Below are 27,737 nucleotides of genomic sequence, written 5' to 3' on the forward strand. Positions count from 1 at the left end.
GCTACCGATGTCTAAATCAACATGATAAAGTCCTTCGAATTACGACTGTTTTTCACAACATTTCAGCAATTGGAGCAATATTGAGTAAAATTGATTTTGTTTTTAACTGAATGCTACTTCTCATGTTCATTAGGAGATTTAAAAGTAAAGTAGTGAAACGTTTTTTTTTAATATTGTTTGGTGCATGATGCACAATTTAGAGACTTGGCATTATTTTGAATTTTACTATAGTTATTATGTTTCAGAAGATATAGTGCTGTCTAAAGTTATGCCATAAGATCTTATTTTAATATATAGTATTTGAGATTTTATTGCTTTTCACATAAAATGATTACATAACCAAATATTCCATATTCTATAAAAACTATGAATTTAGATATTAATTTGGAAATCTCTGGTATAAAACAGATTGCTGAGGGAACGAAGTCCTTAAGACACGAAGCATATTCAGCTGATGGACCCTTGAGTATAAAAAATGTTTGCCAAGAGATCTATTAACAAAAAAAAAAAGGAGGCTATTAGAGCACTTTATGTGAAAGACAGGAGTAACTAAACATGGTGAAAATCTAATTATTACATAAATTACAAAAATATCCCCTATATTTTATGAAGTATTACGCAAGTTCTAAGTTGAATGCAACCTCCCCATGGCAAAGGCAAACTTCTGTGTTTTCAGCTATTTATCCCATCTCTGTCAGCAAATTTTCTTCTTGGCAAAAGACATTTAGAGCTTCCTGGGGCCAATCTTTTTCTTCTGTTCATCAATAAAAATCAAGTATCTAACTCAACTATAAAAGACAGCTACTTTTATAGTATATTTAATTTGAAACATTCTCTAAAATTTGACTCTAAAGTAGCTATTTCCCAAAAGTTGGTTTATAACCCTTGTTGTGCCCACTCACATTGGGCAAAAAAATGAGTAAACAGACTGCTTAAAAAGGTGGGATACCTGCTTATCAGAAATAAGTCTGCGCAATGGAAATGAAGTTTTTCAAGTAGTATTTAATCATGAAAGCTCTTTTCCTACTAAAAATCCAGAAGGTTTATACAGCCCTTCCCATTGCGACCTTATTTGAAAGAGAAAAGGAGAGGGAGAGGGAGAGTGGGCAGGGGATGAAAGTTGAGAAGAGGAAGTAGAGAGGTGAGGTTGGGGGTGGGGCAGAGTGGGAGGGTTGGGGGAGCAATACAGACGGGGCGTTTGCTACAGCATCATCACCATGAGCAAACACCGCCCAGATGCCGCCTCCAGGAAGGGTTTTTTTTTTTTTTTTTTTAATTTTTATTGATCAAACAATGTACAAGCAGATACATTCTTTTTTTTTTAATTTTTTATTAATAAAACCAAACGACAAACAATATAAACATTCTTTTTTTTTTTTTTTTTTTAAAGAGAGAGGAAGGAAGGGAAGGAAAGACAGAGAAGGAAGGAAGGATGGAAGGAAGGAAGGGAGGAAGAAAGGGAAACATCTTTAAACATTTTCTTGTTTTATTATATTTTGTTTGTTTTTTACATGGGCTGGGGCCGGGAATCGAACCGGGGTCCTCCGGCACGGCAGGCAAGCACTCTTGCCCGCTGAGCCACCGCGGCCCGCCCTAAACATTCTTTTTTTGATCACATAGTTGTATATTCGTCATCATGATAATTTCTTAGAACATTTTCATTAATTCAGAAAAAGAAATAAAAAGAAAACAGAAAAAAAATTCACACATGTCATACCCCTACACTTCCCTTTCATTGATCACTAGCATTTCAATCTACTAAATTTATTTGAACATTTGTTCTCCCTATAATTTATTTATTTTTAATCATATGTTTTACTCATCTGTCCATAAGGTAGATAAAAGAAGCATCACACACAAGGTTTTCACAATCACACAGTCACATTGTGAAAGCTATCTCATTATACAATCATCTTCAAGAAACATGGCTACTGGAACACAGCTCTACATTCTCAGGTAGTCCCCTCCAGCCTCTCCATTATACTTTAACTAAAACGATGATATCTATTTAATGCATAAGAATAACCTCCAGGATAACCTCTTGACTCTGTTTGGAATTTCTCAGCCATTGACACTTTATTTTGTCTCGTTTCTCTCTTCCCCATTTTGGTCTAGAAGGTTTTCTCAATTCCTTGGTGCTGAGTCCCAGCTCATTCTAGGATTTCTGTCCCACATTGCCAGGAAGGTCCACACCCTTGGGAGTCATGTCGCACATAGAGAGGGGGAGGGCAGTGAGTTTGCTTGTAGTGTCGGCTGAGAGAGGCCACATCTGAGCAACAAAAGAGGTTCTCTTGGGGGTGACTCTTAGGCCTAATTTTAAGTAGGCTTGACCTATCCTTTGTGGGGTTAAGATTCATATGAACAAACCCCAAGATTGGGGGCTCAGCCTATAGCTTTGGTTGTCCCCACTGCTTGTGAGAATATCTAGAATTCCAGGAAGGCTTTTCTGATCTGCCCCCAGCCAACTGTCACATCTTCTTTATTAGTTATTTATTGCTGCATAACAAATGATTCCCAAATGAGCACACAGTTTCTGAGAGTCTGGAGTCTAAGAACAGCTTAGCTGGGTTGTGAATCAGTCTCTCATGAGGCTTCTGGCCGGGCTGCAGTTTTCTGAAGGCTTGAGAGGGTTGGAGGATCAGTTCCAAGACGCTTTACTCACATGGCCCTTGGGAGGCAGCTTCAGTTCCTCACCACGCGGGTCTCTCCAACGGCTGCCTGAGTGTCCTCACAACCCAGGAGAGATCTGAGAGAACGAGAGAGGGTACACCGGCAAGCAAGGGAGCAGGAAGCTGCGATGTTCTTTATGCTCTAGTCGCCAATGACTGGGTTATGTACACTGACCTCACGCTCCTTACTTATTCTTCAGAATTGAGTCCTTTAATTCAGTCCTCACTCCATGGAAGGGGGACCAGACCCCAGCTTTTGAAGGAATGTTTGAGAATTTGTGGATATATTTTAAACCACCACACTGCCTGCTCTCTGTGGGTGGCAAAGGGGGTCCTACTTTCTCTTCCTTTGTGTAGTATATTACGTTTGCAACATCAAGTGTAAGACTGCCAGTCTTTTCTCTAACTCATAATGAAAATTACTGATAGAATTATCTGCATAAAATTTAAAAAGGAAATGGCCCGAACTGCATATAGTAAAAATTATCATAGGTAAAAGGCAGCTGGAGAATCACATATTTTTAACAAAATCAGAGCTGTAAAAATATGACACAGGTAAATTGAATTTGTTAAATCTAATGGCCACAAAAGAGCCTTTACAATGGCAGAAACTGCTATTAGAATTTGTTAAACTTTTTTTTATTGTAAAATATATATACAAAGCAAAGAAAGAAAAAGGCAATGATTTTTGTTGAAGTACACTTCAACAAGTAATTACAGAACAGATCCCAGAATTTGTCATAGGCTACCATTCCACCATCTCAGATTTTTTCTTCTAGCTTCTCCAAAATGCTGGAGGTTAGAAGGAATGTTAATATAGTGATTCAGCAGCCATACTCGTTTGTTAAATCCCATTTTCTCTGTTATACCTCCTCCTTTTCCTTTAATCCTTCTCCCAGTCTATAGGGATCTTTGAGCAACGCCCATTGTGGATTTTTCATGTTTTTCAACCATACAATGAAATATTATTTATTAAATTGATGTTCTAGGTGAATACGTATTGCTTGAAAAGGATATTAATAATATTGTTACATGAAAGAGACTAGTTACAAATGGGAATTTCTCTGTGATACTGTGTTGGTACAGAATGAATGGGAAATAGACACAGGATATCTATAGTAAGTGGGATTGTAGGTATTTATAGGTGTTTGCCATGAGAAAAAAATTCTAACTTTTAAGTATAAAAAATACACTTAATTGCAATTAAAGGGATATGTTCTAATTTTTTTAAAAAAGTATTGGTGTAGAGTTTGGTAAGTTATTTATATGGTCTGTCCCTCCTCTTGGTGACAAAAAAAAACATACTTTTTTTTTTGGTGGTGGTGGGGCAGTGGGGAGAGCTGGCCAAGATTTGGAAAACAGCTGTAGCTACAATCCCCATCCCCTATACATACACACAGCTCCACTCCCACACCTGAGCTATGTGATAACTTTTCATCACGCTAAAAAGTTAACCAGACTAAAAGAATGAAAAGATGTACAGGTGAATGACTGGCCTGATCCAACTCCTCTATGTCAAGATTAAGATGGACATGCAAGAATTGGAGGGGAGAAAATGGGTTACTATTTGCACACATCCAAGGTGGTTCTTAGCATTTCCAATCAGATTCAATTTTATTTACAAATGGTTGTGATTTATCTAAATTGTGTTCACTAATTTGATGTAACAAATCATTAAAATATGAGAAATAGGTTTAAGCAGATGTTTAAATATTTTTAGTAAAAGCATCAGAGTATTTCTGCCATTTTTAAAGAAACCACTGTTATTTTGCAATTGCAAAAGACTACCTCAGCGCATTTTTAATGCACTAGGCCTTTTGTTGCCTTTCATTCCTTTCCAATTCTAGCTTTTGTTTCGAATAACCTAAAAGTAAAGTGTTTCTCATATGACGAAAATACCGTGCTCAGTTATCTAGGTTCCATAAAGAATATCATTTTGGATGCCACAAGGTTGGCTTTTTCAAATTCTCAACATAAAGCTGTAATTTTCCTCTTCTAGTTTTATGCAGAACCTTTAAATTAACAACATAAGAAACTAAACAGGAAGTTATATTTCTCTCATCTAAAAATTAGGAGGAAGATGGGGAATAGATGAAAACACTAAATCAGGAGCAGGAAGCCACCATATTTTGTTTCTGTTTATCAAAATCTTATACTAAAAATCCTCCTAATATCCTAAGGTCAAACAGAAAGAAGGACAGGGTGTTTTTCCAGCTGTCTATAGTTCATAATGAAAGGAACAAAATGACCATTTCCTATGATCCACTGATAGCTCAAAATCTATTTTTAAATTAGTCTGCAAAAGTTTAAGCTTAGCTCCAAATTAGTGATTTTAAGGAAGATTTGACATATATTTTTAGAAACTAAAGAAGGGAAATGTAGCTCACATGTCATGACTTGTTCAAATAACAATATATTTTAAAATATCAACATATTTGAAACTACAACAATAACTGTTTCCATAGCAAATATGGTACAAAAAAATAATAGATTTTTGCTTTGTTTTTCTGAATACTGTTAGGAATCAGTCTTATTTAAGAAGCTAATCAGGCCTAAATTCCTTAATTCAGTTAATTAGAAATTGGCAGAATTTGGGATTTCACTAAGCTGCCAAGTTCCCTGAATGAATGAATGAATAAAGGAATGGTGGGTGATGGATATTAATTTCCTGGCTGCTAAAAAAATTACCACACTGCATAATGGGCTGGCTTAAGAAAAGAAATTTATTGACTCACAGTTTCAGAGGTTAAAAGGCTTGCTTTCTCCCGGGTCTGATATCTGTAACCTTTGGGGTTCCTGGTTTTTATGTCACATGGCAATATCGTCTTTCTCCTCCGGGTTCTGTTGACTTCTGGCTTCTGACTGCTCCCCATAGCTTCTTTCCTTATGTTCAATTTCCTTTGCTTATAAGGACTTGAGCCATATTGGTTTGAGGCCCATCTTCATTCAGGTTGGGCACACCTTAACTAATAACATCTTCAAATGCCCTACTTATAAATGGGTTCTTACCACAGGACCTGGGGTTGGGACCTGAACATGCCTTTTGTGGGAAGCACGATTCAATCCTCAACAACGGGGGGGGGGGGGGGGGTGGTAGGGGTGCACATGGGGTTATCAAATTTGTATTTTATCAAATAAGAAGACACAAAAACTCAACCATCATCTATAATTGTGACAATTTCATAGGAGAAAGAATATATATATATATATATATATATATATATATATATATATATATATATATATATATATACATATTTTTGGCATGGGTAGGCACTGGGAATTGAACCCAGGTCTCCAGCATGGCAGGCAAGAACTCTGCCTGCTGAGCCACCATGGCCTGCCTAAGAGAAAGAAAATTTGAATAGAAAAAAAGCAGTAGTTTGGTGGGAATGGAATTTACCTTACCAGGAAAGAGTGAAGAAGTTTGTGTTAGTTTGAAATTGCTATGTACCCCAGAAAAGCCATGTTCTTTCAATTCTAATCCACTCTTGTGGGAGCAGCCATGTTCTTTTAATCCTGATTCAATAGATTCAATACTGTAGGGTAGGGCCTCTTGATTAGGTTGTTTCTGTGGAGAAGTGACACACCCAAATGTGGATGTAACCTTCTGATTAGATGGAGATGTGACTCCACCCATTCAAGGTAGGTCTTGAATGGCTTACTGGAGTCCTTCAAAGGGGGAAACGTTTTGGAGAAAGCTCAGATGCAGACATTTGTAGAACCCAGCAGACGTCGCCATGTGCCTTCCCATGAGATGCTAAGCAAGTCAGGACCTGAAGAGCTGATACTGAGAAACTAAGTGAGGGCCCATAGACACTTGAAGAGGAAGCCACTCGACTCAGACACTGAAAGCAATGGAACTGGGAACAGGACCAGCAGATGCCAGCCATGTGCCTTCCTAGCTGACAGAGAAATCCTGGGTGCCATTCGGCCTTTCTTTGGAGTAAAGGTATCTTTCTCTGGATGCTTTAGTTTGGACATTTTTAAGGTCTTAGAACTGTAAACTTGTAATTGAATTAACTCCCTTTATAAAAGTCATTCCATTTCAGGTATGTTGCATTCTGACAGTATTAGCAAACTAAAACAAGGTTAGTTTAAAAAATATTAATTCATATTTTTAATAAGTAAAGATATATATAAAACTAAAGTCAAGAGCTACCAATGCAGATGAGGAGCAAAGTAAGTCTCTCATCTCTTCCTCCAGTTTTTTTGTATCCTTGTATACAGCGATATTCATGAATGTGTATTATTTAAAACTTCATACTAAAACAAATTGCTCTGTATCTTTCTCTTTTTACTTAACCACATAATGTCTTGGAGATCTTTCCATATGATGCATGATGGATACTTATAAGCAGCATAATTTTTTGACAGGTTTTCTACTAGAAGACATTTATACTGTTCCCATTATGAAGTTGCCCAAAAGAGTAAAATCTTCCTGCGCAACTAGATGTCCTTTTAGAACTCTAGGTCTTATTTACTTACGTTGTGGGACTATAGTATTTACCAACAAACAATTGCATCCCTTTTTGATCTGGTCCTACCTTCACTAGAGGATCCCATTTCTGCTCTGTAACCTCTCTTAGCCTTTCTGCACAATCCCATTATAAAGCTTAGTGGAAATAAAGAACGTGACTCCTCGGAAAATTTAAATCCTAAACACTAGGCTACTGGCTAATTTAACCTTCAGTTATAATCTGGTAAAGTGTGTAGATTTCATCCTTCCATCGCAGGCTGTTGACGTTGGAGGTACCTTAGAAGTTGCCTAGTTACATCCCTTTGTTTCACAGCAGCGGATACTCAAGAGCAGAGAAGAAACGTGAATTTCGCCAAACCGCGTTAGACATGGAGAATGGTACTGGAGCTCACAGACCTTATTTCCAGCCTAGTCTCTTCCTGTTTATTTCCAACACCCTCACCCATCTTCAACGGTGTTACAAATCAGGGACCTTGGCTTGAGTAGGGAAGAAATAAAGAAAAAGTGTCTTAGGAATCTGAGAACATATAGTGCTGTACCTGGGAACCTGAGGACCAGGTTTTCATTTTCAGTTCAGGCTATGACTCACAGTGCAACTGTGGGAAATTATCTGGCCTCCCTGAGTTTCATTTGTTCCAGCCACACACTTGGCATCATAGCATACAGGCCTCACTGGAATTATTGTGAAGGTTGATGAAGTAATCCTTATAAAATTCTCTTAGCTATTTAGATGAGAGCCACGGCTGTGTCTAGAAATGATAGTGTGAGATATATAGCATAGACTCTTCTAGTCCATATTGGTTTACTTGCTGCTGCTGTTTGGTCAACTTAACATGTCATCAGTTAGCTCTCTTTCTTTCCTTTTTAATTTTTTTTCATTTTTCTTTTTCTTTTTGGTCATTCTTAACTTGGTTGATTCAAAGTTTACTTATTTGAGTTCCTTGAGTTTCAAAATAACATAAGGTCTTCATTGCTTAAGTCCTCTGTGCCTTGGTTTCTCCATCTGCCAAATTAGGCTAGTAATAAGACTGTAGTAGGGATGTGCAGCATCAGCATAAGTAATTGAAAGTGGATGACAGCGTATGTATATATGATTTATTTAAAACATAATGTGAGGTTTTACAGCACTGCTCAATGATTTAATGTTTGTTTCTGAGGGGACATGCTGAACATTTCTTTTGGTGAGATAACCAAGCTTTCAGTGGGTAGAGATACGAATATGATAATGAAGGAGAGCTGGGCTGCTTGGGTACCAAAACTTCCAATTTTCTCTCTAGAAAGTTGGTTCCTTAGTTGTTGTGGATTGAATTGTGTACCCAGTTTGAACATGTTCTTGGTGTTGGTCTGTACTCCGGTGGGGGGAGACCCATTGTAAATAAGAACTCTTCAAGACGTTACTTCAGTTAAGGTGTGGCTCAAATGAATCAGGTTGGGCTTTATTCTGGATTCCTTGAGTCCTTCATAAATAGAGTGGAAATCTGAAGGAGAGAGAAGGCACAAGATGGAAACTGTTAAACCAAACCATTGCCTGGTATCTGTTTTAGTAGTTGGGAAACTAAAATGGTTGTCTTGTTCAACAATGCATTCTCAACATCCTGGGCTCAATGAATATTTGTTGGTGAATGGATGAATAAATGAAAGGAAAATGAATTTATGAATCTATCCAAAGACAGAGAAATGGTGGATAACCATAAAGAAGTAAGTTGGCTGGCATTTCGAATTTTCCAGAAGAAAGGAGAGAAGCACTTTTAAAATAGAGAGGATTATATAGGTAGGAATAAGTGTAACTGTTTCCTGACAGACTAAGACCCTAGACCTGGACATAAAAATGAGAGGGACAGCAATGCAGTTGGATAAGCAGGCCCAAAGAATTGTTGGGTTTTGTTTTTGGTTTTATTTTGTTTTGAAGGGAGTCAGATATCTTAAGGAGGCAGTTGAGAGCATTTCTTTTTTATCAGTGCTTTTCTGTAGAGATTTCCATTCTGAAGGTGTCAGAAAGAACACCCTATTAGAGTATCTGTTTCCCTGAAAAAGAATCCTTCTTCTTTGTACTGAGCATGTTACTCTGTTAATAATAGCCTCCCACTCTGACCCCAAGTTGTTTCAGAGCCTCCCTGCAAGTAAAAGCTACTCATTGTGTAAGCATGTCTGTTCCCCCCACCCCACCCCCATTTCTAAACATACTCTTTCCCACTTGGGGTTAATGCACCCTACTAAATGCATCACCATTGAATAAAGGGACAACAACTGTCTTTATTGTCTCTTTTTCCTCATCTTATTTATTTAGGTTGAAATAGTTTTCAATCTAAATAAACATTTACCTAGCACCATTGTGAGCAAAGTTCTGTGCTAGGTGGCATGCGACATTAAGATGATTAGGACTGATGCCTGGCCATGAGAATCTTATATTGGCTTGCAGATTATTATAATGAATGGCAAAATGTATCTTTGAAACTTTCTAGGCTCTAGATTTCTCTTAATTTGTTTTCGTGTGATTTAGAATTCAGTTGAAGGGGAATCTGAGTCCATTAATTTTAAGAGAAGTCTCTGTTAAACCTGCGGATCACCACCCCTCCCCCACCACCCACATGTTCTTTGTGTTTGATAGTTCTTATAGCACCTACCATTTCTACTTTGTATTTTATTCTTTTATGTACACATCAGCCTCCATAATCTGGGGAGGGGAGCCCACACAGGGAAAGGTGCCTGAGGAGAGGAAACAGAAAACTGAAGTCAGGCTCAGATATTAATAAACCACGAAATCTTGGCCAAACAACTTAATGCCCTCAATCCTGCATCCAGAAAGAGAAGATAATGTTAATGCCTATTTCATAGAATGGATGTGAGAATTTAAGTAGCTATCATATGGATACTCTTTGTGAAGTGTTATCCATATGTTAATTTTATTATCCCTTCTGTGGTCTAGCAAAGGAATTTGCCCAAGAGGAATACTCTATAAATATTCATTAAATTATTGAAAAAATTTGCATCAACCACCCTGTAGCATACTATTCTTCTCACTTTTTTTCCCTATCCCACATTGTTAGCAAGGCTTAGTAGTAGGTGCTCCACTAGTTTCAGGGAGGAGCGTATGAAGGGTTTAAACAGAAACAAAGGGACCTGCTTGTTTGTTACCTTGTCCTTTTAAATAATAAAGTCCAAAGCTTCTCCCCTCATGCTTCACATGTCTTGCTTCTGTCTAAAGGAGTTTGACAACAGGGAGCCCTAGTAATTCAAAGCCTGGGCTTTGATGTCAGACAGTCCTGGGTTCAAATTTTGACTATTTACTAGTTGCATGGTATGGGGAAATTTAAAATTTTTTCTGAGCCTTATTTTTCTCATCTATAAAATGAGGATAACACAGGATTTTACAGTGATTAAAATTAGATAATGTATTAAAACCAGAGGATTAAATGTGTTAAAGTAAATAAGCATTAACGACAACAAGATTCACCCTTAGGCCCTATACATTAATTGAGCAACTACTAAGGGCTTCATACTACATCGAGGCTGAGATAGAACCTGTAATCAGTGGGACAGACAAGTAAGTGATGATTACCATACGGTGTGACAAGTACTTTGACAGACATACGAACAGGGTGCTCTAGGAACTGTAAGGTAAGAGAGGCACCCGTGTGACAAACCTGACTGAGGCGTTGTCAGCAGCTGTCAAGGAAGGCTTCTTGGAAGAAAGGATACAGCAAAAAGCTTGAACATTAGTAAGTCAGGTGGAGAGAGCGAGCTTTGAGCAAGAATCCAGAGGCCTGAGAAAATCTGCCCCTTTGGGAGAATGGAGAGACGTTCTGACAGAAATGAAGCTATAATGGTTTGTAGAGGACAGAATTTGGAAGTCTTTTGCTCTGTATAAGAATTTATGCTTTATTCTGACGGAGCAGGGGGGCGTTGATGCATGTGTCCCCCTTCCATAAAGAGAAAGTTCAGGTGGAGAGTATCGAGTTAAAGAAAGTATCTTGATATAATGGAATTAATAATGATTGGAGCCTCGATCTTGGTTCATTTCCATGTGTGACATAAGCAAATCACTTCGCCTCTGCATAATTTCGTGATCAATTTGAGATAACACCTCCCCCTTAGTTGGTTAATGCGAGGACTAAACGTGATTGTGCCTGTTAAGTTCGCAACAAACCATGTGTGCCACATAATAAGCATTTTAATAAATATCGTTTCTCTTAGCTTAACAACTGTGTAACTGAAATAGGAAAGCTACTGTTAGGCCTCTCTCTCCTCCCTTCCTTCCCTTTCCTCTTTTGGCAGTACAAGCAGCATCAGTCAAAAATCCAAGGACGTGGAGGATGTCCACTCAAGCAAACGCTTCCAAGTGTTAATTAAACACGAGCCGCGTGGAAGCCCCGGCCGTGGCGAGGGAAGCCAGGCTGGGCATGCTCAGTGCCGGGGCTCGAGGCCGGGACCTCGGGGGCGGCCGGGAAGCCGGGCGGGGGTGGGGCGGCGGCGGGCCGGGGCAGCACGAGGGCGCATGCTCAGTCCCAGCTTCTGCTCCCTCCATCCAGTGCCGCAGCCGGAAAACTGCAGCGGCGGCGGCGGCTGAGGGGGAACGACCGGGAGGCAGAAGGGGGAAAAAAAAAAATACAAGGGCAAAACTGATAAGGCAGGAACAGAGGGCTTGGGATTCACTGCCTCTCCCAGGCCACCGCCTTCGCCGTCAACAGGGAGGAAAACAGGGGACGCTGCGGCAGCGCCGGCGGCTGGAGGAGGAGACGGGAGGGGATCGCAGAGGAGGGACGGGCCGCCGCCGGCCTGGGAGCCGCAGTGATTTTGACGTTTTCCGCTGCTTCGTGTGCAGCCGCCCTCGGCCAGGCTGCGCGGCCGCCCCCGTCCTGTGCGTCCAGCTCCTCGGGCTCGTCCCTGCGCCCGTCCGGGACCTGAGGGGTCTCCCGGCTCCGAGGGAAGGGGAGAGGGAGGCGGGGGTGTGCGGGCACCGCGATGGCGGGGACATTTTCCACAACTTGATTGTTAAAGATTCCACCCCCCCTTCCCTGAAAAATTCCGGGCCCTTCCAGCCTCCACCCTCCCCCAAGCCTGTGTGACTAAACCGAGACAAAGGGGAGGCGGCTTCGCTTACACGCGCGCTCGCGGGGCGGGTGGCTCCGAGGGGCGCCGGCGCGGGGCGGACGCTCGCACGGACGCACGGACGGACTGACGGACGCGGCGCCGCCACATTCCTATGCCCGGGAGGAGCGGCGGCGGCGGCTCCGGCGGGAGGCTGCAGGCTCGCTGAGCGATCGCTGAGTGTCTCCCTGATCGCCACCCGGACGGGCCTCGCCCTGGGCCTGATGGTTTGATCTCGCCCCCGCTGCCCTGACCCCCGCGGCAGCGAGGCCACACCATGTGAAGGGTAGAGCCGGAGCACCCCGAGGACCGCCGTGAAAGATGGGGGATGCCACAGACCCCAGGGAGATGAGAAAGACCTTCATTGTTCCAGCCATCAAGCCCTTTGACCACTATGACTTCTCCAGGGCCAAAATCGCCTGCAATCTGGCCTGGTTGGTGGCCAAAGCCTTTGGGACAGGTAAGTGGTGTCTTCCCTCTTCCTCGTAATGGACTCATCTTGATTTTTTATGTCCAGTCGTCGAATCTCCCTCCATGCATGTCTCCTTGTACAGGTTCAGGGGGATGATGGACTCTAGGAAGAGGAGAAAGAAAGGAGAAATAAAGCAGGCTTGAATGGTCAGGTGGGATTTGGCCAGGCTTTTTTTATTGGGTAGTGATAGCATAGCAAAAGTGTCTTTTTTTTCAGTGAGCAGTTTTGCCATGTTTTACAGAATGGTTTTAATACGTGGTATTTTTTCATTGTGCTGCATATATTTCCCCTTCAGTCATAATTGTGATTGCACATCAGGAAATCTGAGTTATTTCTTTATTGTTGGAGGAAAGTGGATGGTACATTAATATACTGGTTTTGACGCTTGTGATGATGGCTGCTCTTAAGGCTCCGTAGAATTAAGGTGGCCGGTGTCGAAGTGCAATATTAATTTCTGTTGTCTTTTTTAAGCCTGTATCTTTCCTTCAAACACATTTCAGGCTCTTTTAAACCAGATGTGTAAAACCAATATTTAGCTTACTGACTGTACGGTTCTATTTTCATTTCATATTATCAGTGATGCATATAATTCTTTTTCCAAACGTATTTTGGCTTCATAAATTAAGAGAAACAAAGCTCCCTACTGTGGAATTTTTTTTTAATAGAGTTTTTTGAGGACATGTGCAGTTGACACAAATGGTTACAGTTAAACACTCCCGTACCCTCCGTTACCCAATCTTTGCAAAATAACAGGAAAAGGGCCTCTTGCTGTTAATTCCTTAGCTGTTGTTTTAGGAGCCCATGTTTTGGAACGCTAAAAAATTAGAGAGCTCCTTTTTATTTGAAGATGCCTCCATAAGGTAGTTTCATCTGATAACTTTTAAGAATAATTTTGTAAGATTTCTGTCTTCTAGTTGATGAATTTTGGGTCTGTAAAATCTTTGTTTGACAGTGTTATTATTTACAAACTTTCTGCAGATGTTAAATACATGTTTTTCTTTTTGAGGATGGCTTATTTCCAGTTTTAGGAGTGTGAAAATATGTGGGTAAATGGTTTAGTTCATTCTTCTTAAACTTACAGCAGTGTTTTCTGGGCTTACCCATTTTCATTAAATGGCAGTTAAATTTCAGTGTTTGGAAAATTATTTGAATTAGCTATTGGGGAAACTTCACATTGACGTGATTTAGTTTATGGCAGCCTTAGTTTTGTTTCAGTTCTCATGCCTTGATATTGAAGTAGAAAGATGTTACAGATTTACATCTGGCATCAGGAATAAATATAATTAAAAAATCATTTTGAAATAATTTAGGTGTTAAAGATTTCTGTGGAGCTAAGTGTCTAGAGTAACACATAGGAGCCAGCACAAAGCATTACTGGTTTTTAAAATTTCTGGCACCACTGATGTAAGCAGTGAGAATAACAGATGTATTTTGGTTTTAACTTAAGCAGCATACTGATGCTACTATATTCATTCAGAGAGAAAAGGAAGGCTATTTATGTGTTTAGAAAAGTTGAAAAGAGGAAAATTTGCTTATGCAGAAAATATGTAAAAAATAACCTATTCAGGAAAGTAGCATGTGCAAAAGTGGAAGACATAGGGAATAAAAAAAGTATTTTCTTTCCTTCTGAGAGGATATTTTTAATACAATGTCAAAAATTTCCCCTGGATTCATAAAGGCTGCTAACTAGAAAATTGCTTACTTTCTGGATATATATCAGCAAGTTAATAGATTCTGGACCACTTGAGAACACTCATTGAACATATTTAAAGAAGAAAGGATGTGAAAAAGGAATCTAGTTTTGATGGAATCTGTAAATCTGTCCTGTGCCAGGCACTGTGCTGGATGCTTTGCATTAAATTGTACAGTCAGAATTCACGACTCTGATGTAGGTTTTGTGTTCCCCATTAAAAAAAAAAAAACAGAGAAATGAGGAAGCTAGTACACGGAGAGGTTAAATACCTTTTCTACTATCAGTGCTGTTAGTAAGTGACTGAGATGAGCTTTGATTTGAAGTCTGTCTGACTTCAAAGGGTGAGTAAGGTATTGATGGAGACAGTGCATGCCTATTATATATATCCATCACTTTAAATAATTTCCTTTATCCCTACAGCAAACCTGTAGACAGATATTGCTCTCATTTTGCCGATAAGGGTACAGGCTCAAATAAATTAACTTAAGATTAAACATTTGACTGTGTGATGGATTCTGTATGAAGTCTTTACTTTTTACGCTACACTACGCTACTCTGCAGAGTAATCCTTTTATCTGCAAGTATAAAAAATGTACACATAATTCATGTTCAAGTCTTTTTTTTTTTCTTTAAATAGTGGGCAGATCTACTTTTATATGGTGTAGATAAATATTGTTGATACTTAGTTACATTTGTCTTAACAGCAGTTGGAATGAATATAAAGAACATACTCAAAATGAAATGAAAAACAAGTTTAGAGGGCTTTGAGACTGATTTAGTTATAGGAAATTAACACATTATTCAGAATGTTATATTTGTATATTTTGTTTATTCTCTGTTAGTCTTTGAAAGCATAAATTTATGTGGTAAGAATAGAGGAAAAGAGCAAGATTTTCAGGTCCTTTGATGTAAATATTCTTCATTTGGTGCAGACACTGTTATACAACAAATGTTAATAGGCAGTATATTTCAAAGGTATTATTAATGGTATAGAGCTAATTATTTAAAAAATTAGTCCAACTTTAAGGTATGGTTTGTTAAATTCACTGCTTTAGTCTTCTGTCAGAAACTTTCTACCTTTTGACATATTAAAAAGTGGTTAATTTAGAACCATATATTGGAAGTCATTTAAAGATAGCTAGATATAAATTGTGGAACTAGGAACTAAAGGAGCCATAAAGCACCGACATTGTAATACCTAGAAGGCAGATAGAGTATTTACTTAATTTGAAGTCTTATGTCAGACTTTTGGGACCATTTTCTTCTGTCTACACTAAAAGTATTCCACATCAAATAATCCACATCCTAAAATAGCCCAAATCTTAATATTTTACTCTGTGAAAGAATGCAAATATAGTTTGATTAAATAAAGAATAAATTTATATGGATGAATTTGAAACAATACACACACATTACTTACATTAATTGTAAAAGAGGAAGTTAGAGCTGTTTTTGCTGTCTCTACTACTATATTTGAACAGATTAACCCATTTAAGCAGTGGTATTATTGAGTTTGCTTGACATGTTCAGCTGCCTTAAATCCTTTGTGGAAAATGTAGTTACAAAACCACTTGGCACTCCTTACTGAATTCTTGAATTTGGAGTTCTTCTTAACATCGAATTCATGGCCCACTTCTTATTCTCAACATATCATTTCAACCTTATCAACTGTCATTCTCCTTTTCATGCCATTTACTTTACAGATATAAATTCATTTGCTATTATAAATACTTCTTGTTACATTACTTTGTGTATTCCAACAGACCACATAAGATCTGCTTCTTATGCATATATGAAGATTGTGAGAGTCATGGGTAGCATTGTGATTAAGAGAGATATAACAGAAAGGCCAGTTTAGGAAGCTGTTGCAGGAGTCCAGCCAAGAGGTGATGAGAGCTTGAAGTATGGTGGAAATGACAAAGCTGTTAATATTTATTGAGCACTTACTCCATATCAAATATGTTACACATGCTATCTCATTTTAGACCTCATGATGTTCTTATGAGGTGGAAATTATTATCATTCCAATTTTACTGGTGAGGAAAGTGAAGCCCAGAGGTTTAGGAACTCATCCAGAGCCACCCACTAATGGAGCTGGGATTTGAACCTGGGAAATCTGATTCTTAACCATTGTACTATGGATAGAAGTCAGAAGAATGGAAAAGAGGGAAAAAGATAGAAAAATGTTGCTCAGGTATAATCCCTAGTATTTCTAAATGACTGAATTTGGAGTGTGTGGGGAGTGGTTTAGATGAAAAGGGGGATATATAAGATACATAGAAATAGATACAGATGGTGACTGAGAGGATGAACTGTGATACCATTTTTGCAGAGATAGAGAAAGCAGCAAGTTGGAATGAGAATAGGTTTTGATTTTGGAAACCTTGAACTTGAATATCTTGTCTGAGAAATCCATTGAAAGTGGTAGCTAGAATGTCTGAAGTATGAAAGACAAGTTGAGACTAGAAATGATGATTTGGGAATCTTCTGTTCCTGATAGTGTAGTTGAAATTGGAAGTACATGAGATTATAGGAGGAGAGAAGAAATCTTAGACAGCATCTTGGGTCATGAATGCTTAAAATGGGGGGGAAGGGGTGCTGAGGAAAAGGAGGCAGAATTAGAACAATCAGAGATTTAGGAAGAGAATTAGGAAAGTATGCTGTCACTGAATCCCTGAGGAGAGAAAGTTTCAAGGGAGGGGTGTTGGTAGCTGTCGTCTGATTAGCAGAGTCAAATGCTACAGGTTTAAACAGTGTCCTTTTTTCTAAGAGGGTTGTGATAAGACCAGTGTATGCCTACAGTAAAGTTTAGGAAATATATGAGCCATTTGACTGCTACAGTGGGGGAGGGAGACTAGGATAGAGAGAGGTCGCTTTCAGCGCAGTGATGTGTGAAGGAAGGTCTCTGTGGCACAGGTGATATTTAAGCTAGACCTGAAGGGAGTCAGGCTGAATGAAACATAGGCATTGTGTACAGGCATGGAGTTGTGGAACTCCAAATAGTGTTAGTGAAACACATAGAACAGTTTAATAGGAGAGTATGTAATGAAATAGCGAGAGGTCCAGCTTGAATGGTGAATTGGGCTATGTTAAGGATTTTGACATTTATGTAGTAGAAAAAAATTATCCTAAACTTACTGGATTAAAAAAACCTAGTATTATTAATTTACTGAACATCTCTGTGCAAAAGTACTATTCTGGGCATTTTACATACTTTCTTTTTTTTTTCTCAGAAGAAGCCTATTAAGTAGATATTATTGTATTTCTCCTTCTAAGACTTGAAAGTTGGTATTTTGACCCAGCTGCCCAGTGCATTGGAGGGTTTTAGTAGCATCCCTGACTCTGTGCATTAGGTGCCAGTAGTATTCTACCCCCTTCCAGATGAAGGGGACAACCAACAGTGATCAGACATTGCCAGATGTCCTCTGGCGGGCAGAATCGCCCAGTTGAGAACCACATGCTGTAAAGATGTAAGGGGCACCATTGATTTTAAAAGATTTTTATACATTAAAGGTACAAATTAATTATAAGACATTTCTGGTTTCACAAATATTAAAACAGAAAAAAATCTAAAAATATAGGAAATCTGATACTATGCCTTTTTTGTTAATGAGAAAGCAGATTTGGAGGGGTAAAGTAACTTGCCCTTGATCGTCTAGCTGGTAAGTGGTGGAACCAAAATTCGAGTCTAAGCCTTTATGATACTAAAATTTGCAATTTAACCCTCCGTGTTATACTCTTCCTATAATCCGTTAAAATTTTATAGACTAGTACGGGAAATGAAGGAATAAAGAAAGCATGAAAACCTGTCAAGTGTAAGTCTTAAATGTTGTTTTTGAAAAATGTGAAAGTGTGTTTAATTTTTCTTTGACAAGTCTATTTATATTTGATTTGTTAGTACAGAAATATGAAATATGTCTAACACTGGTCTGTAATGTTAGAATTTCTGCTCTTCTCAGTGGATCTAGTTTTCCATATATAGTATTGGTAAATGACACAATTGTATTTAAATTAAATATAATTTAATAAATTAAATACAAGCTTGATGATCTAGCTGTGATAATAATTGTTTCATTTATCACATTTAAACATTGTCTCTTCAATCATTTTAGATAAAATGCCAGTACAGGGCGGGCCACGGTGGCTCAGCAGGCAAGAATGCTCACCTGCCATGCCAGAGGACCCGGGTTCGGGTTCGATTCCCGCTTCCTGCCCATGTAAAAAAAAAGAGAAAAATAAAATGCCTGTACAGTAGTATTTTTCCAGTTCTCCATCTACCACTTTACCCCTTCTTTTTTTGGGACATTTTCCTAAAATATTCTTTGTCTGAAAGTTTCCTTATTTGTTGAATAATCATGATAAATATTTTTGTATCACTTTGAATTCCTTAGGAGAAACTCAGAATCGCAAAGTTTTAGAATTTCCAGTCTCACACTTAGGCCAACTTCATATATCCTCCTTTCCATTGGGAAATGGGATTGTAGTTCCTATAATTATTTCAAATAAATTCGAATAATTATTTTTATTAAAAATCTTTTTTTCACTGCAAACGAGGAAAGATTAAAAAGAGGCTAGCAATACAGCAATAGAGAGGAGCCTAATCTCCCTCTGTAACCCTCATTATTGAACTTTTCAGTATCGTATCTACTAATGTTCATGAGTGCCCTGTTTTCTTGAGATAAAGAAATGGAACAGTTAACATTTTGAAATAAATGTTCATCTCCCCATTGCATATTTCACATCCATAGCTTCCTGTGTATGTGTGTGTATGATATTAAGAAGTTATTTTTAAACTGCCATGTTTCCCCCTTCCCAGGCCTCCCTCCACCAATACAGTTTTCTATCTCTAAAATGGGAATTGCATGCAACTTGTAAGTACTTTAGGTCCTTGGATTAAAGGATATTTGAAATATTTGCAACATTTTAGAAGATATTTGTCTTCAATAAATGAAAGTTTTAAAGTGATGGTTTCATTTTTTTCTGATGATATTCTACTACTCTCAAGGTTATCTTTTTAGATTGTCTTCTCATTCTCCATCTTCCTTTTTGGTGACACTCGTATAAAGACTTTGCTGATGATGTAAATTTGTCCTCTAATTTATGTTTTATAGAATTTTGAATTGTAACAGATATTGAAACAGAGAAATATTGTCTATTTTTTATAACTACTGCCCTCTAAAGTAGAGACAAGAGGTCTTGATTATACGTTCTTGAAAATTTATTTTTTGACACTTTAAAATATTTTTTCAATAGGTGAGACAGGCACAGAGGTCAAAACTCAAAGAGTATATAGAGGGTAGATTTAGTGAAAAGACTCCCTTTCATTTGTAGTCCCAGCCACTCAGTTTCACCAGCAAGATGACATCATTGGAAGTATGTTTTTCACATGCTCTCCTGGAAACATTAGAAATATATTAGAGGGGGCTGAGTTATGAAGGGGAAAAACAATTGGGAAGTTAATTGTGTTCCAGGTGGTAGATGATGGCAGCTTGAATTTGGATGGTAGCAGTGGTTATGGAAACAAGTGGATGAGTGTAAAAATAAGAATTGGTGATTGATTAGATATGTGAAAGAAGGGATGACCTTGTGGGAAGTGTTAAGATAGATTCTGTTTAATGAGAAAAGGAACATTGGGAGAGGGCCAGATTGTATGTCTTTGTGTGTGTGTGTGTGCATGTGAGGTGGGGAAGAGTGGAAGAAAATAGTGTTGAGTTTGGGAAACATCTAAATGGTGTTGTGTGCATTAGGATACTGAAAATTCACATGTGGAGCTTAGAAGATCTCAGGGTTGAGAGATATAGGAGGTAATTAAAATCAAGGGAGTGGGTGATTGCTAGTCACCTTGAGGGAGAGTATGGAGAGAAAAGAGGGCCCCAAAGAGCCTAGAAGAATGTTTAGGCTTGTTGGAGAAGTGAGAGTTAGCAAAGTAGTTAGATGTAGACTAGTCAGAATGAGCCAGTTCTGAATTTTTCTCTTGCTTTTTTCTTTCTTGTTAAACAAAACAAGCAAGCAAACAAAACCGTTTGACTATGGAAAATCTGAAATAGATGCAATAACAGCATACTATCATCACTCGTCTTCCACAATCATCAGCTTATGGTAATCTTGTTTCATCTGTCCTCCCCTTCCATTAGTTGGAGCAAATTTCACATCATTCTATCTGTAACTATATTAGTATATATCTTCAAAAGTCAGGGACACCCTTTTTAAACAAATTTGCACTGGTAGTATCACCACAGCATTGTCATCCTCATACTACTCCGTATCATCACTATTAATATTTCTCCAATTATCCCACAAATATATTTTAATTTTTATTGTTTTATATTTTGTTGCAGTCAGAATCCATATAAAGACTATACTTTGCAATTGTTTGATATGCCTTCAGTTTTTAAGTATATGGCCTCCCCCTCCATCTCAGTTTTTCTCTTTGCTATTTAATTGAGCAATCAGAGTGTTTATCCTATAGTGTTTCCCATAGTTTGGAGCTCTGTGATCCTGTTTGACAGGATTCTTTTTGTCCCCTTTATTTCTTATTAATTGTTAGGTAGATTTAGAGAATTGGTGAGTTTGGTTTATATGTTATTTATTTTTTGCATAGATTATAGATGGTGTGTCCTTCTATCAGGAGACACTTAATGCCTTGTTATCTTTTTTTGATGTTAGTTGCCATTAGTGATCATTGTCTAGATGACAAAGTGGTGATTTTCTAATTCCATCATGACTTCTTCATGTATTCATTGGAGTACTCCTTTAAAAAGAAATTTCCCTATATTTAATTTGGTTTGGTTACTCTGAGTGTCATGTGGGAAATTACCTTGATACAATGGTAGCTTCCAATATACTACCAGTACAATTCAGTATATTATTCCAGAGGTCATGGAAAATGACCAAATTAACATGAGGAACAATAAGAAAGAGATGGGATTAACTAACACACTCTGGAGAAAAGACCATACTGCCTGAAGACTGGGTATACAATGTGTTCTTATATCTGTCAGTTTCTTTCTGCCACATTAGCCTTCCCTGCTGATGGTGTGGTTTCACAGATCAGATTTGGGGTCTGAACAAAGGGTAGGTGTGGGATAAGCATGTTTGCCATAGCTGTAGTTTACTAGTAAGCTTGATGAACAGCCATGGGTTTTGTTTTTGTTCCAACAGCAGAGGACTTGAATGGGGGTCTAGTGGGTGGCTGAATTAAGGACTCATGAGTATTATGTTCTCACATGTACTTGGTGCTTATTGCCTTTTGTGCATTTAGTCTTGGGCCTGTTTAGTATATTATGAATATATATGTGTGTGTGTGTGTGTGTGTGTGTGTGTGTGCGTGCATATTGATACTTCCAAATCCAATCCAACAGCACAGAGTTCATTTTAGTTGTCTTCCTTTCCATATTTGTAACTCTCCCTTGACATTGAGAAACATGGCTCCCATTTTGAGTTCGAGGTTTCTTTGAGTCATTCAAGTGAAGAGTTGAGTAAGCTGGTAGCTTATACAGATCTGGACTCAGAAGAGATTCTTTGGTAGTGGGAGGAGTGGTGGTCATAATTTAAGCTCAGGAATGCCGTATAGCACTCACCATATCATTTGGTAATGGGGTAGAGAGACAGATGGAGTTAACTTTTATTTGGGTACCTGCTATGAAATCAAGGCTATGTTACATTCTTTTGAATGCCCACTATATTCCAGGAACTCTTCCAGGTGCTAGTGATACAAGATAGAAGTGTCCTGCTTTTGTTGAAGTACATTCTTGTGGGAGGAGGCAGAAATAAACAAACATGACTATTATGGGACAGTAATAACTGCTCTATAGAGAATTAAAATAGGGTGATCGATTGGGTGGTTAGGGAGGATATATCTGAGGAGGTGACATTTAAGCTGAGGCCTGAATGGATGGAGCCAATCAAGTAAAGGTTAGGGGGAGGAACATTACAGGCATAGGAAAAAGCCAGTATACAGGTCAGAAGGCATAAACTTGGCATGTTCTAGCATCAGAAAAGCTTGGGTGCCTGGTACATAGTTGGGAGTATTGGTGGTGGAGGAAGTTGATGTCAGAGTAGTAGTAGATTGCCTATCTGTGCAATTTGGGGAAACTAGAACACGGAGAAGTTAATCACTGCACTCAGGATCTTGTATATAGAATATGTGGTAAAATTAGGAGCTGACTGAGTCTTTTTAAATCCAAAGCCCCTACTTTTCCAAAGCCTGAATTTTCTCTGTTACATCATGCAGCCTCCTAATGTAGTGAATACAGGTTAAGGCTTTGAGAGGGAAAACTATTGCAGAAATGGAGAGTATGCCTATGAAGAAAAACTAAAATGTTTCAAAGGAGATATAAGGAGTAAATTATTGTTAATAGCACAGAATCTGGGAGTTATTTGTGGGAGGGGGGGTTGAAATCTTGCAGTTACTTCGAAATTGGGTTAATGACTAGAATTAAAAATAATAATGTATTTTTAAAAACAAATACTTATTAAATACTTACCATGTACCAGGCACTGAATTAGGTGCTGGCGATTTATATCATGGTGAATAACAGACATGGTCTGTGCTCTCTGGTCATATGTATAAGGGCACCCACTTCAGTACATCCTTATCAACAAGTTTTTTTTTTTAATTGCCATTTTTATAGGCAAAAAGGTCTTATTCTAGTTTTTTTTTAATTTTGATTACAGGTAACTGAATTTTTTCCTGTTATTTGACCCATTTTTGTCTTTTGGTTAATTTAAGTTCAAGGTCTGTGGCTTATTATTTTATGGGTTTTTTTGTTTTGTTTTCTGTGGCTTTTTTTTTTGTATGCTATATGGCGGGGTCACATTTCATTATATTTCCATGTGAGTTTCCCATTATTGTAGCACCATTTGTTGAATTTTTGTTTGTTTTGTTGTTGTTTTCTTTTTCTTGCTTGTTTTTTTTGGAGGAAGTACATGGACTGGGAATCAAACCTGGGTCTCCTGCATGCCAGGCAAGAATTCTACCACTGAACTACCCTTGCACCCTCTGTGGCTTATTTTTGATTGGAGGTTTTTTTTTTTCCGTATGGGCAGGCATGGGTAATCAAACTTGGGTTTCTGGCATGGCAGGCAAGAATTCTGCCACTGAGCCAACATCGCACCACCCTGATTGGAGTTTCTGAAACTCACAAGTTCCGTAATAGCAATTATTTTAGAAACAACTTTTAGATTTGGGAAATAAAAAAGTGTTTCCGTGACTTAGTATGGTGAATACATTTCTAAAATATATTCTGTTCCTTATCCCCCATCCCTTCATTGTTTTAAAGAAATTTGTATCACTTGCAGGAATGTGGATACAACTGGTACTAACCTAGCTTTATAGAAAATGCATTGAGCAATATTTTCTCTACTCCCTCTACCTGTACTTCAGGCATTTCAGGTGAATGTTACTTTCAAAACCTAGGTCTAGTCCGGATTTATTAATGATATGATTAAGGTTGGTTCTGCTTTTAAGTCCTGGTGCACAAGAAAAACTTGTCTCTTATCCTTTGCAATTCTAGGAGTGGTGTTTCACCCATTAAGTATTAATTTCTTGGCTTCTGCTGTCTGGAGATTAGGGAGAGAGTGAAGCCTTTTATCTTTGATTTTGCCTGTTTATTTTCTAGTATGCTGTTTCAGTTCATGTTTTAAAATGTGATACAACTTCAAACTGTTTTTATAAAAATGAGAGTCTTGTACTCTTGGCAAAATGATAAACATTTCTGAAGTCTTCTATGAAGTAGATTTTGTTCTTGAAACTTGTTTTTTAAGTGAGCTATTATAATACTTAATACACAGTTTTGTATTTTTTGGGGGTGAAAAATCTTTTTATCGTGTTCTTGAAACGTTGTTTTGACTTGATCTGGGTCCTTTCGCTTTTCCTTGCATTGAGATCTTTTTAAAACTTTTAAGCTTTCACAAAAGCTTAGGTTTGAATGAATCTCTTTTTTTGGGGGATGTGTGTGTGTGTGTGTTCCTGGTCCGGGAATCGAACCCAAGTCTCCCGCATGAAAGGCAAGCATTCTACCACTGAACCACTCTGCATGTATTAGCTACCTGCCCTTGTTCAAGATAACCTTTTTTTTTTAAAGCTGTAAAATGGGGTTAAGAGATTGTAAGGATTAGATGAATTAAATGCCTTAAATGAAAGGAACAGTGTCTGACACTTAGAGTATAAAGATATTCTATTATTTATCTGTGTATTGCCTGATTTACCAGTTTCACCAACTTGTTATAAAGATCATGTGTGAGAATGGATGTAAAAAAAGTAAATAAGTTTTAAGTGGCATGTATAGAATATAATAGAGAAGTTTGTAAGTGTGATAACGAGCAGTTACTTTTCTTTGCGTAGCTATTGTTTAGTTACCGAGTTACCTGAATAAGTAGTTTTTTTTATTGTTTCAGAAAATAAAAATCCATTATGTATACATTTTATAATAGTTAACTTAAAATAAAAGATTTCCCTTTTACAGTTGTTCTACTAAATAGTTTGTTTAGTTCTGTGATACTGAAATTCAAATGGGTACCAGTGCTGTTTTCTGCAGTTTACAATTAAGTTTATGCTCCATGCTGAGGCTGCTGTATTAAGCTTAAGGCTGGCTCACTGCTGGTTAATGTAAGTATGAAGGAAGGAAAGTGCTTTCAATTTTTAAATGAGGGTAGTATTTTTAGATATCACTAAAATCCCAAGTTGATATATCTACTCTTGTCCTCTTTCCGGAGTCCTATATCTCCAGCTACTTATTGGTTATTTCCACTTGGATATTTTTGCTATTGTTTCATACTCAACATGTATAAAATTGAGTATATAATTTTGCTTCCAGAATTGGTGATTCTTCTGATTTCCTTTTTTCTATTAATAATACCACAATTTTCGTGGTTACCCAGGCTTGATCAACTTTGCTTTCCATCTTGTCCCCCTCTCTTTGCCTTATTTCTGGGTACGTTTGGATTTATTCCAGGAGTCTCTCCTGTCCTTCACTTTCTGTTTTTATTATTGCTTTCCAACTTCATGTTCTTATCTTTATAAAATAATCTTCTATTTCTAATTTTTGCCACCATCAGTATTGAACACCAGATTAATTGTCCCAGAACATTTCTCTTGATATTTTACTTTCCTCCTTTAAAACTGTCAGGGATAACTTGTTCACTGCCATATAAAGTCCTCATGTTTAAAAGATATAACTACTTAATCTTATCACCAACCTCCCATTCCTGCTTTATCGCTCACTGTTCTCTTACATGTACCCTTTTCTCCACCCAAATTGTTCAGTTTGCTGTCTCTTGAACACGGTTTATAACTCTCTCTCTCTCTTTTGTTTGGAAAGCCTCTTTTTTCCTGTCTAAACATATTTTGCCCATTCTTCCTGTCTTTTATTCCTTTTGGATGAATTCATGTCAACCCTCTGTGACCCTTGCTTCTTTGAACTCTAAGCACTTAATTGTTCATTTCTTTCGTTTGGTACTTAATCATTTACTGCTTAGTATTATCTCTAAATTCTGAGTTATTTATATTTAACTTTACCTGCCTGTCTATCTAGTCTTTTTGTAGGTTGGCTCCATGAGGGCAGGGATTATTTCCAATTCCTTGGATTCCCCAAAACCATGCTGATATATAAAATGAAACCTCAATAATTATTGTAATATTGTTTGATGAAAATATTTTTTCTAAATAATATTGTTTGATGAAAACTTTAAGGTGAAAATTGCTAAGAACTTTATCAATACCTTATGAATAAGTTTTTTTAAATGCTGACTTGCATTGGTACAATGGCATTATTGAGTTTACATTTAAGCTGTCTATTCAGGAGACTGCTAAAATCAATGATAGGATAGCTGGCCTCAGGGGACCTCTGTTTCCAAAGAGAAGACATGGAGAGGGCTGGCTGTATCCCAGGCCAGAGCTGTCAGGTTCTATGATTGCAGCTCCATGTTAACTTCTAATTTAGATATTCTGCCCTCTCCTTTTGGGGGACAAACCTCATTCTTTTCTTAGGTAGTACACGAGAAAGGAAGGAAGAAAGCTTAAGAGATGCAGGGGAGAAAAAAGAAAGAAAACTTGTAGAAAACTTGAGGTTGTGTTTTTTGGTAATCTTGCTGCCATTTTGATTGCAAAGGCAGCCCCTAAAGTTGATGTGGGAGTAGACGTTGGGAATGTGGAGGTTGATATTTCATGGGAGATGACTAGCAGAAAAGACACCTGAAACAAAAACTTGATTTCATTCCCATGTCCCATTTGTAAACTGATTCCTCTGTGTCTCCATTGAAGGTGTCAGTTGGGTGCGCAGAAGGGCTTTTGGGATAGGATGGAGAGTGATTGGTAGGACAGTAAGGACATCCATGGGAAAGGGTTTATTAGTGTCAGAGACTTTGAAGAGAAGTTCTCCTTTGAACGGTACATTTAACTCCACCTCAACAGTATCAGCAGGCTAAGCAGAAAGCGAGAGTAACCAAGGGCCTTGAAGCAGAGGGACAGGATAAATTAAGTAGTACCTATTTTGCAACTGATTAGTTACAAATGATTTTATATTTGGGCAAATGATTTTACATTCCCAAGACTACAGGCCTAACAGTCTCCCGACATACCTGTTAAAGTATCTTTCCTGTTTGCTTGAGTGGAGGGGATCTGTAGGAGTTATTTTTTTAGGAAAGTTTTAGCTCATTCCTTGGATTTGACTATGTGTGTTGGAAAAATTTCCCCAGAGCCACTGAACTCATTAGAAAACTTTCCTCCTTATTTCTTTTGTAGTCCCTTTTTAAAATGTAACCAGAACAATATCTTCTAAAAGGAAAATTGCATCTTTCTCTCATTCTAGATTGTTTGCCTAGGTTCAGTAATGAGACATATAAATCATCTTTTTAGTTAAAGGATTTTATTTTAAGTGGGAAATTTAAGTACTACTACATAAATACTAATTAAATAAATTGTGTGTTTCTTTTATAAAAATCTTGTAAGAGAATTTTTTTTCCTTAATCTTTATAGAAAATGTGCCAGAGGAACTTCGAGAACCATTTTATACAGATCAGTATGACCAGGAACACATCAAACCACCTGTTGTTAATTTGCTTCTATCGGCTGAACTGTACTGTCGTGCTGGGAGTCTTATTCTCAAGAGTGATGCTGCAAAACCCCTTTTGGGCCATGATGCTGTAATCCAGGCTTTAGCACAGAAAGGTCTTTATGTCACTGACCAGGAAAGATTGGTAACTGAACGAGATCTCCACAAGAAACCCATACAGATGGTGAGTTTATATATATCCAAGATTACTGTGTGTTTGCAGTGTATAATTTTGAGTGTGAATTGTAGTATGTTTTGAAATTGGATTGTCTGCTCAGCCTAG

At 37.9% G+C, this 27,737-nt stretch overlaps 1 protein-coding gene and 1 long non-coding RNA gene across 5 annotated transcripts in view; one reads left to right on the top strand and one right to left on the bottom strand.

The window, feature by feature from the left end:
• Positions 1-7,035: 7,035 nt before the first annotated feature.
• Positions 7,036-12,280, bottom strand: LOC143680829 (uncharacterized). The gene is made up of 3 exons (XR_013174197.1): positions 12,251-12,280; positions 9,774-9,855; positions 7,036-8,627 (listed from the first exon to the last, which is right to left on the bottom strand). It is a non-coding gene; the product is annotated as an uncharacterized LOC143680829 (long non-coding RNA).
• A 40-nt stretch (positions 12,281-12,320) lies between these two features.
• CAMSAP2 (calmodulin regulated spectrin associated protein family member 2) overlaps positions 12,321-27,737 on the top strand; it is a 147,900-nt gene continuing 132,483 nt past the window's right edge. For 3 of the 4 annotated variants that reach the window (XM_077157354.1, XM_077157355.1, XM_077157356.1), the window contains exons 1-2: positions 12,322-12,697; positions 27,379-27,638. In XM_077157354.1, coding sequence (XP_077013469.1) covers positions 12,559-12,697; positions 27,379-27,638 — 399 coding nt within the window. In that variant the 5' untranslated portion in view covers positions 12,322-12,558. Of the gene's footprint in view, positions 12,698-27,378; positions 27,639-27,737 lie in introns of all 4 variants that reach the window. The other variant, XM_077157353.1, reaches the window with a different exon arrangement.

Source organism: Tamandua tetradactyla, chromosome 4, assembly GCF_023851605.1.
Source record: "Tamandua tetradactyla isolate mTamTet1 chromosome 4, mTamTet1.pri, whole genome shotgun sequence".
Taxonomy (NCBI): Eukaryota; Metazoa; Chordata; class Mammalia; order Pilosa; family Myrmecophagidae; genus Tamandua; species Tamandua tetradactyla.